Source organism: Chlamydotis macqueenii, chromosome Z (genome assembly GCF_036417535.1).
Source record: "Chlamydotis macqueenii isolate bChlMac1 chromosome Z, bChlMac1.mat, whole genome shotgun sequence".
Lineage (NCBI taxonomy): Eukaryota > Metazoa > Chordata > Aves > Otidiformes > Otididae > Chlamydotis > Chlamydotis macqueenii.
Window position 1 is genome coordinate 44,142,214 of NC_141593.1, and position 14,861 is coordinate 44,157,074.

The following is a 14,861-nucleotide window of genomic DNA, read 5'->3' on the forward strand; positions in this document are numbered from 1 at the left end:
GAAAATGTGTTTCCTACCCTGTTGAAATAAAGAGCATCATTCAAGCTGTTTTCTGTGACAGTGCCCTCAGCCTCCACTTTTCTGTTATTCCCTGGTTGTCACTGTTTTATAGCTGGTAAATGAAATCCTGCTCATCTGAAATCTATATGTAAGTCTAGAAAATTTAAGTATGACTCCAGGAATGCCTTTTTTTTTTTTTTTTAATAGTCAATACATTAGGTGCATAATTATATTTTGTTAAGTACTTGTGAACAAACGGATCAAGCTTTAATATTTGCTGTATTGTTTCAACTGATTCACATAAACCATTTTTGGCACTTTTTCAGGATAAAGCAGGAGTGGAATTTCATATTAGAGTGCCGAAAGAAAGGCATTCCTCAATCAAAATACCTGAAGAATGGCTTTGTGGACATTGATGAGAAGATCTTGGACACTTATGGAAAGTCTCGTCAGCTCCAGAAGAAACCTACTGTGTCAAATGAAGCAAATAAGGAAAAAAACAAGTTTATTTTTCAGCTTTCTGGAGAGCAGTGGACGGTAAATATAATGGAAAAAATGTTTCTATTGTTAAAGAGTTTGGGTAGCTTAGCACTGTAACTTTTAATCCCCTCAAACTTTTTTTTGGTCAATATATATGAAATTGATGCTTCTTCACAGTGTTAGAAGTGACAAAAACATTTCCGATCTTGCCCTGAACTAGTGGTTTAGTTTTCAAATATGCTTGTTTTAAATTCTCAGCTGATACATGCAGTGTAGCCCTCTCGAAAATGTTGGTATAAGCAATCATATTGCAATAAGGTATCTTTCTCTGAAATTCCCCAATGGATGGAAAAAGATGAAAATAGTATTCAGCTCTGTTTGCTTGTTGATGTCTTCTACTACTCGGAGATCTATCTTCTTGCTCTAATGGTGCGACAACATTTTTCTCAAGCTCTGTTCAAATCAAAACTAATATTAGCATCAATCCACACTGGTCTTGCTTGAAAAAACACATTTTACTTGCAGTTGTGTTTTATGTGAAATAGCAGTTTGGAAGTAAGCTCTGAATTAATGCTGTTTTGAAATTGAGCAAAATGTAGATTAGAGTTGGTCTGAAGTTTTCTAGAGTTGTTAAAGCTTTGACTGAAATGTATTTTGAATATGCACTGCTTTATTAATGAGAAAGTGAAATTAGAATTTTGACTTCTATGTAGTGTATAATTTTGAAATATATTTTTGACATTTTCACTACTGAAAATGCAAGTTAAATAGTCAATTGGTAAAGGGGCTAAATTTTACTAAAACAATTCTTTTGATTGCCATAATATGTAACTTTGTTGCAGATTTGATCTTGAATATAAATGTGTTTTATTTTTCAGCCTTCATTTTTCTTCTGGCTTTAGTTCTTTTCTAAATAAATCTAAAATAGATGAAATTTCTGGAAGATAGAAAACCCTAGTTCCCATCCAGCTTTAGTAAGGAGACTATCTCTTCAACTGATGCCAGCCATTCCTGTGGTAGGATTTGTTGCTGGAGAGCTATCATGTCTCACCTTTCAAGAACCCTGGGTACTGAAAATGCTAAAGCTGTGTAGTGTTATACTGCACATTTTCCTGTGTTGTAAACTTTGTAGATATGTTAGGAGAATAAAAAGAGATATTACAGCTGATAGACACTGATGTGGTAGCAACTGCAAATATTTTCAGTGTATCAGGGAGCAGAAAGCTGCATAGCTAAAATTTTCTGTTGCTTATGCTCTTCTACCAAGCTGTTAATATTTTGCTTTGTCATCATAAACAAGGCTTTAGGTAAGGAGGCAAAATTGAACACACATAATTGGCTCTGTTTTCCAGAGCATTTCATTTCAATTTGACATGCTGAAATATTACGTTTAAGAGATACTGTTGTACTGTTATATACATTATGCCACCTTGAGCAGTACAATCCTAATCATGATACGCTTTGATTCTCTCTCCATATCTGATGTTTACTGTTGCCATATTACACATCCACTGTGCCTCATTGTCCATCTCTAGCCTTGTTAAAGTGGGCTTCCTGTTTCAACAAGATACTGTGGCATAGTTTGGCTGTCTGCAAACAAAGATAGAATCAAAGCCACTTTATTTGGAGAAAACCGATGCTCCTTCAAAATCAAAGAGTATTGCCAGCCTCTAACAGCTGAAAATTATTTAAAAGATGAGGAAGTCTACTTGATAAAGTTCTGAAAGAAGTGTATTTCCCCTTATTGCAGAAATTTTGTAAAAATTGTATAATTTATACAAATAAATAATTGTATTTTAATAATTTATTTTAATAATTTTATTTTAATCGTTTATACAAATAATATTTTGCTTTTTAAAATCTCAGCTGCTGCTTCTAAACCAAAGACAAATTCAGACATGACACATTTTTCCCCTATTAGTCTCTCACAAAAAAGGACACTTAGGCAAAATGAACTTGCAGGCTATACAACCAAAGCTGCACAGGCTGGCAATTTGCATGTGAGAAGATCTGTGGACATGTGATATTTTTCTCAGGGAAACCTGTATGTTATGTAGCTGGGAGCTGTGGTATCAATTGTGGTTTGGTTTTTGTAATGTATTTTGCACACAAATACATCTATGGGTTGAAAGTTTGGAAGATTAAGCAGTCAGACACTAGGAGAAGTCAAAGCTGGAATTGCCTGTGCAGTTTTACATGCACATAATCAGCTTAGTTTGCTGTTGGCTGTCCACTTAGCTTTGGCAGCAGGAAACAGTACAGCCCTGTGAAGTGTCCATTTGGGAACCAGCTGCTGAATCCTCTATCTCACTTGGTTTTAGCTGATAAGTACTTCTATTATGTTTCCTCTTCCCTCTCATCAATGAAGTGGTGATATCTGAGTAGGTTGCTGGTATGACTTACAGATTTAATTTTGAAAACTGGGCTTGTTTCTAGGGTCTACCAGTTCTCTTTCTGGACACTGCAAAACTAAGTCTCACAGCAGAGTAATCCGCAGCGCAGGGACTTCTCAAGATCAAAGCAAGTGGCTTTAACACATCCTTCCCACAGCTATCAATGTAAAAGCTCTCGTCGGAAAATTCATCAGAAAATGAACCAAGTCCACAAAGCAACTAACAGTATAATTTGCAATGTTGCAGTCAATTAGAGTGGTAGCTTGTGTGGGCACTAATCAGTGTTCAGACTATCTAGGTGGTAAAAATGTAGACATGTTACAAAGATGCTATTTTCTCATGCTCCATATCCATACAGCGTAACAGTGCATTTGGCCCACTTATTCTGCATTGTGGAGTATGAGATAAAAAATGGGTTTTATAAAACACTCCATCATATACTGGTATAGCTTGGAAAATTATTTTGAAATCACCTGGATAGTGCTCTTTCGAAAATCATCACGGACGTCTTTCTGAGAACATTTGAAAGGGAGAAAATCAGAGCAGATCACACATTTTGAATTCCTAATAGGAATTCCCTCCTTCAGGACCTCTGTGCCACTTTTTTCCCATCTCTCAAATGTCATTGAAATGATAATATATTTTCATTAGCTGGAGACTCACTGTTCCTTGTGCTTGTAAAGTAATTATTTAACATATCTGAGGAAAGATAAAGTTCATACAACAAATGTTAGATTAGACAAATAGACCCAGAGTACTAGCTAAAGAGGCTTGACTTTACAGTACATGAATTCTGAATTAATTGTATTTTTTATGCAGATCCATAATCCCTTTGAATCATTAATTCTTACTAGTTATTGTTCACTTTTAAGCTAATTTTTTGAGACATGTATCTTGAGCCTCTAGACATCTCGAGTCACAACGGTTTTCTAACAGTGTGGTCACACTAACTTAATGGAAATCTGAACTGTAACGCTGTAAGTAGGATTTCTATCAAGGCCTTATGCTTGAAGAATGTTTACTCAGTGAGTCCCTCTGAATCTGAAAGTCCTCCTGTAACCTGAATACCAGTTTGGCCATACCTGTCCAGGGTGGTTAGCTTCTGGCGGTGGGCAGTGGTTGATAACTGCAGGGATGAGGAAGATAGATAGTTTTACCTTTGTCTGTCAGAGCTCCACCTGGAAGAGGCACACCCTTATGGTTCAGTTTTTTCCTTGCCTCCTCTTTCACATACCAACCAAATATTTATGACTCAAGTGTCTATATCCCTGTGTGGTGTATTTCTGCCAGCTGGCAGCAGTAACAAATTAATATTCGTGTTTAGGAAGGAAAGGTCTTATAATAACAAATGAGCTAGTCTCATAATCTAATGTTGTGAATGAAATCAGTCAGGCTTTTTTCTTCTCTTTGTGAAAAATGGGCGAAACCCAGTTGTATCGCTCCAGCAGTGAGTCTCCTAAATCCTCCTGTGTTTGCAAAACCCTTGGGACTTGACAGCACAAGAATGGTATACTGTGCCACAAGTAATTTGAGGTTCCCAAGGTATGTTTCAGAAAAACTTTTTATTTATCTGAGAGTTTTCCAGGCAAATCCACCATGAAAAGGAGCTGTATAAGGACTTTGGACTCTTGAATTGTGTGTTTGATTCAGTTGCCTAGGAGAGACTGATGGAGAGTTGATGAAACACTTAATTGAGATCGTTTGTACATATAAACATGTATCTACTGAATTAAATTAGTTCTTCAGAGAAATAGCACTGTTATTAGAGCAGAATAAAAACTGTGACAAAATAATACCATGAATATTCATATGAATTATTAAATGAATTAACTTTAACAGTTTTTCCCCTCTGAGTGTTTACTTCCTGCTCCTAACAAATTAATGTTTATTCTCTAGTGGATCAGTGAATTTTAAATGATTTTCAGAAAATATTCAGGAAAACCAAATTTTTGAATTTGTTATATCAATATTGGCACAGGAAAGGTGATGATGTTCCCTCAAATACAGATCAGGACTGTTCTTGGCTGTGCTGCTTTACCTAAGCAAAGGATTTGGATGCATACATACTTTAAACAACTTTAATGTTAAATGTGCACAAGAAGTAAAAGCATGAGTGATGGTAAAATTCTTAACTTGTAAATCATGACCTTCTTGCATATCATTTCTTCACAGAAAAAGGCAGCAAATTAATTACTACATTTGGTTTTTTTTTTTTATTCTCCCAGTTTTATAATCTAAAAGGCTGTGTATTTTCATAGAGAACAGAGAATTTCCATTTGTTAATCCCAGCTGTTAGTGACAGTAACATATTTATTTGCCACAAGAACTCAAGTAGAATTGCTGCATTGAGTGGACAGAGAAAACCTCTCTTCCACTTGTTTAAATTTCAGAGATATTTTTCATCAGAAAAGTATAAAATTCCTGACCCACTCAGGTTAATATAAGTGGCCCTGAGACATACTAGTTTTAGAATTAGCTCCAAACTTTATCAAAGATGAGGGAGATTTGGATCAAAGGTTTTGGTTTGTCCCATGACAGATAAATATACGGATTTGGAAAAGAAACAGAATTGAAAATTCTCAGAGGTTTGATCAGAGTTCTAGTTCAGGTAAATTCAGTTTAACAGGTAAATTCTCTCCTAATTAGAAGTAGTGTAATCAGCAATGGTTGTAGGTTTGCTATTTATTTCCTTTTAAAACTTTTTCTTCCCCTCAAAAAAAAAAAAAGGAGTTTGAAGTATTGTTTTGCTGTTAAAGGCAAAAGACTGGCTATCCTCCAAGTGTCAGTCTTCTGGAGCAATTTATCAGCAGCCTGCCAGCTTTAGCATGGCAGCAGAAGATTAGAAAAGAACACAAGGGAATCAGAGAGTAAAACAAACATAAAGCTTGTGCAAATTTCAGTTCCTATCCCTATCTAGTTTGTAAATAAAGTAAAATATCACATTAATTTATGTTTCAGCAGCACAAATAAAATATATTGTAAGAAAGAGCAGGCTAAAATAACCACATTATAGCAAAGTAATTGTAAACTTACATTTGAAAATTGTAAATATGAGTATAAGATAGAAAGACATAATCTCAAGAAAGAAAAGTAAGTCAGGGCAATTGGCAGAAGAATGGAACCTTCTTCTGTTCTTTTGAAGTTATGTTTGAATTTATTTCAGTTGCTGCTCAAGAACATCTTTGTGCTTAAAACTACCTTTAATACAGAAGTAAAGATTTTTAAATTTTTTTTGCATTAATAATAAATAACTTCTAAAATATTTTGGCTTAATTTTTCTAAAATTATGAAGGTGTGTGATCTTAATCTAAGAGAATGATTTGTGTACTGCACTCTTTTCAGTGTACCAAGGAGAAGTTTGCAGGATACTCCCTTCAGTCTAGGAGAACAGCAAGGCTGTTGGCTTCACAGGGGCAATAGCTTTCCCCTTTGCTCCTTGCTGTATCTGCAGGTCTGTTGTGAAAACAAGGTGCAAAAACCAGTAGGTCAGTAGAAAGATGAAGACAGACCCAAACCCTGGAAAAACAAAGTGGCAAATAATATATCTTACCCAGACATCTTTTTCCCTCTAGTATGACTGTTCTGCAAGTGCTTTCTTTGTGAATCAGGGTTCTTCCCTATGATGGCATCTGTGACACTCCAGCTAAATGCTATTCCCATAGCATTTTCAATTCTGTATGAGTGGGAAAGACAATATTAATTAAATTTGCAGTTGGCATTTGTTGCTTTATTTTGCTGCAGAAAAATGTGCAGCACTGAAGGTGGAGGACTGGAAACCCACTCCAGAAAGTTGGAGAGATTTCTCATTACCAGCCTTGAGGCTGGTGCCTCAGGCATTTTATTTTTTAACTGCCATAAACTGACAAATACAGAAGATAGATCACAACACATTATACACTGAGTCAGAAAATGAAGCAAGAAATGAAACAATCCATACCAAATATGAAAGGGCAGGTAGCAAGGTAGAACTACAAGTATAGGCTAACTGTCTGCATGTGTAAATTTGAAAAGAACTGAAATTAGAGGCACCAACAACCAAAGAACAGCTTATGATCAAAGTCCAGTATATCTTTAGATATGACTAAATGAGTTAACTTAGCTGAGAGTTGAGTAACACTATTCCTAGTTCATAAGTTCAGAATTAATAAAAACCAATAAAAATGCATCACACCTTTTAACGTCTTTGGGAATTTTGGGATCCAGAAGGAAAAAAAAAAAAAAAGTGAGCAATGTCCTCTGTATAAAAACCAGTAATTCCTACTGTGTAGTATTCTTCATGCACATGAAACAAATTTGGAAGTTATAAAGGAATTAAAGGCAGAAACTCTTACATCTCTTTCTATGGAGAAAAGTTAGTGACAGCACCTCATTCAGATTCTTTATTCCAGATGTTACTAATGCGCAGTGTTGTAAAACCAATGACAAACTGATAAATTATGTGCTGTTTTAGAAAGTGGAGTTTAAATGGTCTGACCTTCAACTTTATGAATTGATTTTTGTTTGTTTCAAGTTTGAGGCATTTGATGACATAACTCGAATGAAGATGTATACATCTGAACAGAATACCATTTAGCTAAAGCAATTTTGTAAGAATTAAAGGCTTTAAAACTTTTAGTTTCAGTACATGTTATACAGTGGAGATTTCGGACAGATAGAGTAGTCTGAAAATTACTCAGAAGCAAATTTATTTGCTTTTTATTGTAACAATACTAGAATTCTTAAAGAAAAAGATTCTGCATTACTAATTAATTGCAGTTGTGAACTGATTTTAAAATTGAGCATTTTTATTCTTCCTAAAGAAATGTAGTAAAAATTTTCAAACATTGCTGGGACAACTTAGGAAGTTAAGTCACTTATTTGAAAAAAGACTTTCAAAAGGTGATATATGTGTATCCTATGTGAAATGTTTATGTTCCTTGGACTGTGTTGCATCTTGGCAAACAAATTTTGAAACATTGGCAGATATTAAACACTTTTTTTTTTTGTGGCAAATCCTATTTAGATATTCTCCATACGCTTGCTCTTCTGTTCTGTGTTGCATTTTACTACATCTTGATGTGTGAATTAAAGTACCGAAATGTGTTTTAAAAAGTCCTCCAGCTGGAAAAATGAGATAATATAGGAGACACCAAACAGGTTGAGTGCTTCAAATATGTTTCATTTTTAGCACAAAATGATTGCATTAGAAGTTAAAAAATGAATATGTGGTGACAGGCAGCTGCAATGCTCTTCAAAAGCGAAGAGCTCCTGTGAGGGTTTGGTAAACTGCTGTTCTACATCAAGATAATTAAGGCTAAGTGTTGAGTTTGGCTGTGGAATTTTTTCCCACTCTATTTAGAAACATGGTAGAACAAAATTTTAACTTGCTGCTTTACATTTACCTGTCCCTATTTAATTTACAGGAATTCCCAGATTCTCTGAAAGAACAGATCTATCTGAAAGAATGGCATGTGTGCAATACATTGATACAGACCATCCCAGCCTACATTGCATTGTTTCAAGACCTGAGAGTTCTGGACTTGTCAAAAAATCAAATCAACCATCTCCCAGTGGAAATTGGTAAGTTGGTTCAAGATATTCAGGTATTTATAGTTGTGCCATTTAACCATATTCCAGGGAAATGAGCATCTGTTGACATTTTTATTCATTTACTGATAACTGTCTTCTTGCTTGTTTCCAGTGGACAGCCCCACTAAATTTTTACAGCTCTCTGGCTGTGATTATACTTACTGAATTGTATGCAATACAATGTGTGTAGTATGGCTCAAGCATGGGAAAAAACTGACACTCTTTTGTTGTGTGACTATAAGGCAGTAATTGCTTGTACTCAAGTAGATGGAGAGTTCTTCCTGAAAACAGGTGGCATTTTATGTTCCTCACAGGTCAAGAAAAATAGAAGTATTACAGAACTGTAAACCTCAAACAAGATGAATTGAAACATAGGATTGTGGTAAAAAGGAATAAAAAAGATAATGTTGCATAAAATCCATTTTTTGAGTTTTATAATGAGTTCAGTTATGATCCCTATTTAATAAAGTGGTATATTCCACATGATATCAGGGTTTTTAGAGAAATAAATTATTAACACTTACATACTTTGACCTTTGCTATTTTAAGCTACATAATAACAAGAATTTTAGTGTTTGGCTTTCCTGTGTTCTCAGATCTTACAGTATGAAAAGCTTGTTTGAAAGACTGTAATGGTCTGAGACGAGTTTTTGCTCCTAGAAGAAAGAGTGTAGCTGTAACCAGTGGTATCTTTGAGAGCTGAAGAAACTGGGTCAACTATAAGGCCCCTGTAGTCAAGTCCATGCACCCAGGTGGACTAAGACCTCATTCTTTGTTTTTAAATGTCCTTAGTCCTAAGCTTTCCCCATGACTGCTCTTCCTTATGTACACTAAGAGCTAATAACTTTTTAAAAAAAGGTAAAGACTAAAACCTCCACCTCCATAGTTATCGTAGGTCTAACTAAGCAAAACAGGGAGACCGCATTCTGAAACACAGAAATAAGTGCTAGACTTTCTACTGTTTTCTACCCTTTTCCTACTCTATTAGAAAAGAAACACTAATGCGTTTGATTTATTTACTAACATTATATTTTACACAGAAAATTTCCCACTGACATTGAGATGTTTTTTATAGTTTCAACTTGGCAGCTAAATGCACTAACAAATCATAAACAAGACACAAGCAGGAGATAAGGGACATAAAATAAGCATTGTTTTGTCAACGCTTTGACTGTGGAACTCAGATGGGTCAGTGAGTTTAACGGACAAAGATGTGATGTGGAAGAAAGGGAAAAGGATGTAGTTTCCTTCCAGAGGCTACTCTAAACGACGAAACATAAAATTTTAAGGGCTAGCTGCTTACAATTTGAGGCAGGTAAAGGCTAAGGAAGTTTTTGTTCTTGTAATGTTGTGCATTGCTAATGAAATGGTCACCAAGAAAAAGGGATTACGAATGCTGTTAAAGTCTGTTTCCACAATAAAGTCACAAACATAGATTATTCTAGCATAACAAATTCTCTGTATAGGGCCATGTAGAGGCCATATCAGACCTTTCTTGGGAAACAAGGAAGAAAGTTTCAAATGCTTCTAGTAGCAATCACTGTTCTTTCAATTGCATTTAAATGATGTGATTTCTGCACATCAGTAGCTTTCATGTCATGCCCGTTTATTCACTTCCCCTCCAATATGTTCATACCCAAGGTCTTGCTTTCTTCCTTTCAATGTTTTTGTTGCTACTTTTTAATGTAAATGTTTAATTGGAAGGGTCAGTGAATATTATAAAACAATTTGTTGTAGGTTGTGCCTCAAATACAGTGTTATAGCACTCACCATTCTCCTCTTGCCTGTGAACTCTTGTTCAGAAATATTTTTTTCAACATTCATTAAATGAGAACAATCTCATTAAATGAGAGCGGTACTAAACACACACCTCGAGAAACCTGGATTTGGAGCTTTCCTTTTGAGACACTGCATAACCAAATTAACAGATTTGGTTAGCTGTAGATGCTATTTATACAATAATTCTACATCACAGTAGTCATTCTAGCCTATCCAGACAAAGACGCAGATTCACTGATGTAGTTTATAAAGAAATAATAGAAAAAAGCCACTCCAGGACTGTGCAACTGAACTATTTAGCACTGTTTTGCCAAAACTGCCTACTGATTTTCAGTCTTAGTGAATGCCCTGAGTTGATAGTCCATCTATCAGTAATGCAATGGAGCTCCCCTTGTTGTTATGGCATAAATTGCAGAGAAGATTTTATCTCAATTTTTATAATGCTGTTTTTGTTGACATATTAGGTGATATGCTTCCAAATGGCTATGCTTTTATTTCATGTACTATATGTGCATACAGACATAGAGACTAATAGGTAGTGGAAATGCTCATTATTTTAATAAGACATTATTGTAAAAGGTCTTGGATATTTTGAAGTTTTTGGATGCTGCTTCAAAATGAAACCTGTCATACTTTAGTCATCTAGCTGCTGAACTATCACAGGGAAAACAATCGATGTGGATTTGGTTTGGGAGCTCTATCTAAGCAAGAAGTGAGAACTGGGTGCTAAATCAGAAGGTAAGGTCTCTGGAAAGGTTAAGTGCTAAGATATTAATCATTTTGTGTTCTATTTAGAAAACAGCAGCAAGAAGGTAAATATCACAGCTAAAACATGCTTGAGAGTAATGACAGATGGTTGAAGTTGGCAGTGACATGCATGCTGTTGAGTCTTTAATCTTCAGACAGAATTGAAGCCAAGTTTAAACCAACAAATCATCTAGCAGAAGCTAAACTGGTGAGCCATGTTCAGACTACTTTTGATTCTGACAGGAGGGCTTTTATGTGCGAGAGAACAGAAGATGTTAAGAATATTTTCAGTGAAAAAAAGTAGTGCTAGAGTAGCAGTCTCTGGACTAAAATGTCTGTGAGAATTGAAGTTCATGTTCCTGCCCTTTAGAAGGGAATGCTCTACTCTGAATCAGAAAGAAGAAAGACTTGAATCCATTTTCAGATATTTCATATCATGATCTTAACTTTAATCACCTAATGACTTGAACAGATCAACTTTGAATTGGAAGACAGATGAGAGTACTTTTAATTTGATTATTTTTTTGGAATAGCAAGTATTTTCATGGGAAGCATGTAAACAAAAATGTAGGAAATTGCAAAATTGAGTTTTCTGTCTCAAAGTTGTCAGGTCTGATTTTCTCAGGAATAACAGAAAAAATAATGAGCAGGGATGTAGCTGGGCGATTTTCTTTGGCAATGGCTTCTGGGTGCATTTCCAGTTCTGGCTCTGACTGCATGGCTGCAGTGCAGTCACTGTATATCAGTTAGTTCTAGTACATTAGTAATTGCTGTCATTGAAAATATCCAATACAATGTATTACCATATTAATATAGGAAGTAGTGAACCGGATTTTCATGTTATCCCAAACCTTTTGTGCTGGGATGGGATAGTGAGGTTATGTCACAAATTATTCATGTAACATCCAAAAAGCCATTAATAAAATCTTTGTACCTCATTATGTTCTCTCATATTTTTGATATGCCAGATATTTAAGAGGAAAAATAACTGCTTTTGAGACATATTTTAATAAGAAATCACAGGGATTTTTTTTTGTCTCCTCCCTGCCTCACAGTAGAAATTTCATTTGTGCATACTATTAATCCAATTTCCTAGAACTCAGAGGGGAAAACGATAACTAATACAGTTTTAAATGACTCTAGATAGCTAAAATAGCTTTTTCTATTAATAAGATTCCCAGTGTGCTGATGTGTGAGTTTCCAAGAAGAAAATAAATATTCTCAGTTTAAATGTAGTCTAGTTCTGAGGAACTGCAGACTCATCTCTTATCCTTGCCATTTATTCAGTTTTGAATATTATCTGTCCAACAGCTCAGTCTTGTACGTAACCGAGGAAAAATTTGTTTATATTCCCCATTTGAAGAGGAAGAATTAAAAGCCTCTTTTTCAAGTTGACTGTTTTCAGGAGAATGCCAGATGCTTTAAGGCTAACTGCTCAAATGATGGCTTGCTCCTTCTGAAAGAGCTGGTAAGCTCCTCAAAATTTAACCCTTGGTTAGTGCATCACAAAAGTACAAAATTTTATTGGACCAACTAGAAAAGAAATAATCTTTTTTATTCATCTGCTATCAAAAATGAGAATCTTGTACTAAAGTGTTACACAAGCATACTGCTTTAACAAATTTCAACATAATTGTATCTTGCAAAGGCCAGTACTTTGTTAAGCTGAATTTCTTGAAAGGATTTTAAATAGTGCCGTTGGGTACTGAGCTCAGACTGTAAACACTGCCATGGGAACTACTCATTACATAAATTACTTTTGCCAGAAGATTCCTATTTGTTGACTTTGTCATATTGCTTTATGTAACTACATTATATATAACAATGTTAGAACATGCTCCTCCTACACAGAGAAGATTCCTATTAGTAAATTCCATAGTTTATTTCTCAGTCTTCACTTCAGTCGCAGTGGGAATGTTGGAGCTGTGCACACTGTTCTGGTTATGATGGAAAAGTTTTATCCAATAAGTTTTTTTTTTTTTTTTTCATTTTCCAAGCTGATAAAAATGTATTGTTCTACCCTTCACAAACAGTTTACTTCATGTTTATTTCTGACACTCAGAAAGTGTTTTCTAGCCCAGACACTGAGCTTATACTTTACTTTGCCCTTGAGAGATACACCCTTTTTTGGGGGAACCCCAGGGAGATCAGATTCCATGTTTCAGCTTATCTGCTTATGTGAAAAAAGGAAGACACATACTTTTCTATAGAATTTCTGATTTACTGAAATATCTTCAGTTCAGCTCATTGCATTTTTTTTTTTTATTAATTGCCTTTTCAGCCCTTTCAGTACACCCTCACCGTACAGGGATCTCTCTCTACCATTTAGAGATCTCTCTCTACCATTTAGCCCACAGGAATGTCTCCATCTGTTTCTACCTCTATTTTGCTAGAAGAAAATCTTCTTTGTTCCCCCCCACCTTACATTGTACGAACACTCTTCTGACCACAGATTGAGATCCCAAGTGTTATCCTTTTTATTTTTTTTGTTTGTAGTAGTCACTTGCAATTTCTCTCAGACTGTTTAAATTTTTTTTAGTTGAACACATGAATATTGGTTAAAGAATGAAAATTTGCTAGCCCAAGGTCAATCTGTTACTGTGCTACAGCTTTTATAAGCCCTAGTGGCAAAAAAACATTCTGCAACTTTGTTATGCAAAAGTAGTTCAAGGAGTCTTCATCCCTCCTTTACTTCAATGCTTTTAGTAGAAGTAAAAAAATTAAAAATTGATATTTTAACTGTTTCTGTAAGCTTCACCATCAATATCTCCTTTCAGATAAATCAAAGGCAATGTCACTGATTTAGCAGAGAAGACTGGGAATAGGAGATTATTGTCTTGGATTGGACATAGGAAGCTATGCTATGTCATATAGAAAGCAGCAAAAATTTACGTTGTGTTTTACTCCAGCTTATGCAAGTGGATTTGCATTGGCATTGAATGTGATCATTAGACAATAAAGGCTTTCTGTAACGTCATTTGTATTTTGTCTCTGACATCTTGTTAGGAATGCTAGTGTAGGCTTGTCTAAATGGTGGAGTTGCATAACCATTATTACTATGCTGCATTGCCCATCAGAAATTATAGAGTTTAATTACTGATTTAATTTTTTAAAATAAGGAATTAAAAATTTAAACTCAGAATAAATGCTATCTTAGGCAACAACTATGGCATTGCAGCTCCCACTTAAAAATAAAATATCCTTAATTGTGAAACTGCCAGGGAAACTGTGGATTGCATTACTGCTTTTACTGCCTCTTCTTGGAAAACACAGAGATGTTAGCTGTTTAAATCCCCAATTTGCATTTTTTATAGAACTGAAAATTCAATGCCATTAAACACAGCTAACAACAGTGTTGTAGCAGCAGTGGTTTTATTATTACTACTTTTAATTGAGAAGTTGTGCTTGAGTATTATTTGAATGTATAGATGGCAGATATGATGGTCAAATCCCGCTCTACATTTGTGCAGCTGTGAAGGGGGTGTCACCTCCTCTGTCCCCTCCTAAACCTGTCCCAGTGACTGTATTGTATGCTCCTTAAGCCTGATGGTGGCTCGGCACCATACGTAGGAGAGTGGAGAACTTCTGCACTAAGAAGGTGTAAATAAGCCCCTAAACCCAGATTACAGGGTAGTGAAAGTAGTTTATACTGCCTTACTACCCCTCTCACTGCCCCACCACCCCCAACCCCCCAGTTCTTATTGCCATAAACTCCAAATCAGGGTGAGAATGGCTGGAATCTTACTGACAGTGCCTATGGCGTTTGAAGGTTATTTAGGGATTCGTTGCTCCCCAGTTTTGCACTCCTTCAGGCAAGATACCTGGATTTGAGAATCTTGAGTTATTATGAATGTTGTTTTATAGTCCTATATTTGTGCTCTCTTTCTGACAACA

At 35.4% G+C, this 14,861-nt stretch overlaps 1 protein-coding gene across 1 annotated transcript in view; it reads left to right on the forward strand.

The window, feature by feature from the left end:
* The window catches only part of LRRC2 (leucine rich repeat containing 2), a 75,121-nt gene that overhangs the window by 24,264 nt on the left and 35,996 nt on the right, over nucleotides 1-14,861 (forward strand). The window contains exons 3-4 of the mRNA XM_086771260.1: nucleotides 327-537; nucleotides 8,276-8,432. Of these exons, the coding sequence (XP_086627386.1) occupies nucleotides 327-537; nucleotides 8,276-8,432 (368 nt within the window). The remainder of the gene's footprint in view (nucleotides 1-326; nucleotides 538-8,275; nucleotides 8,433-14,861) is intronic.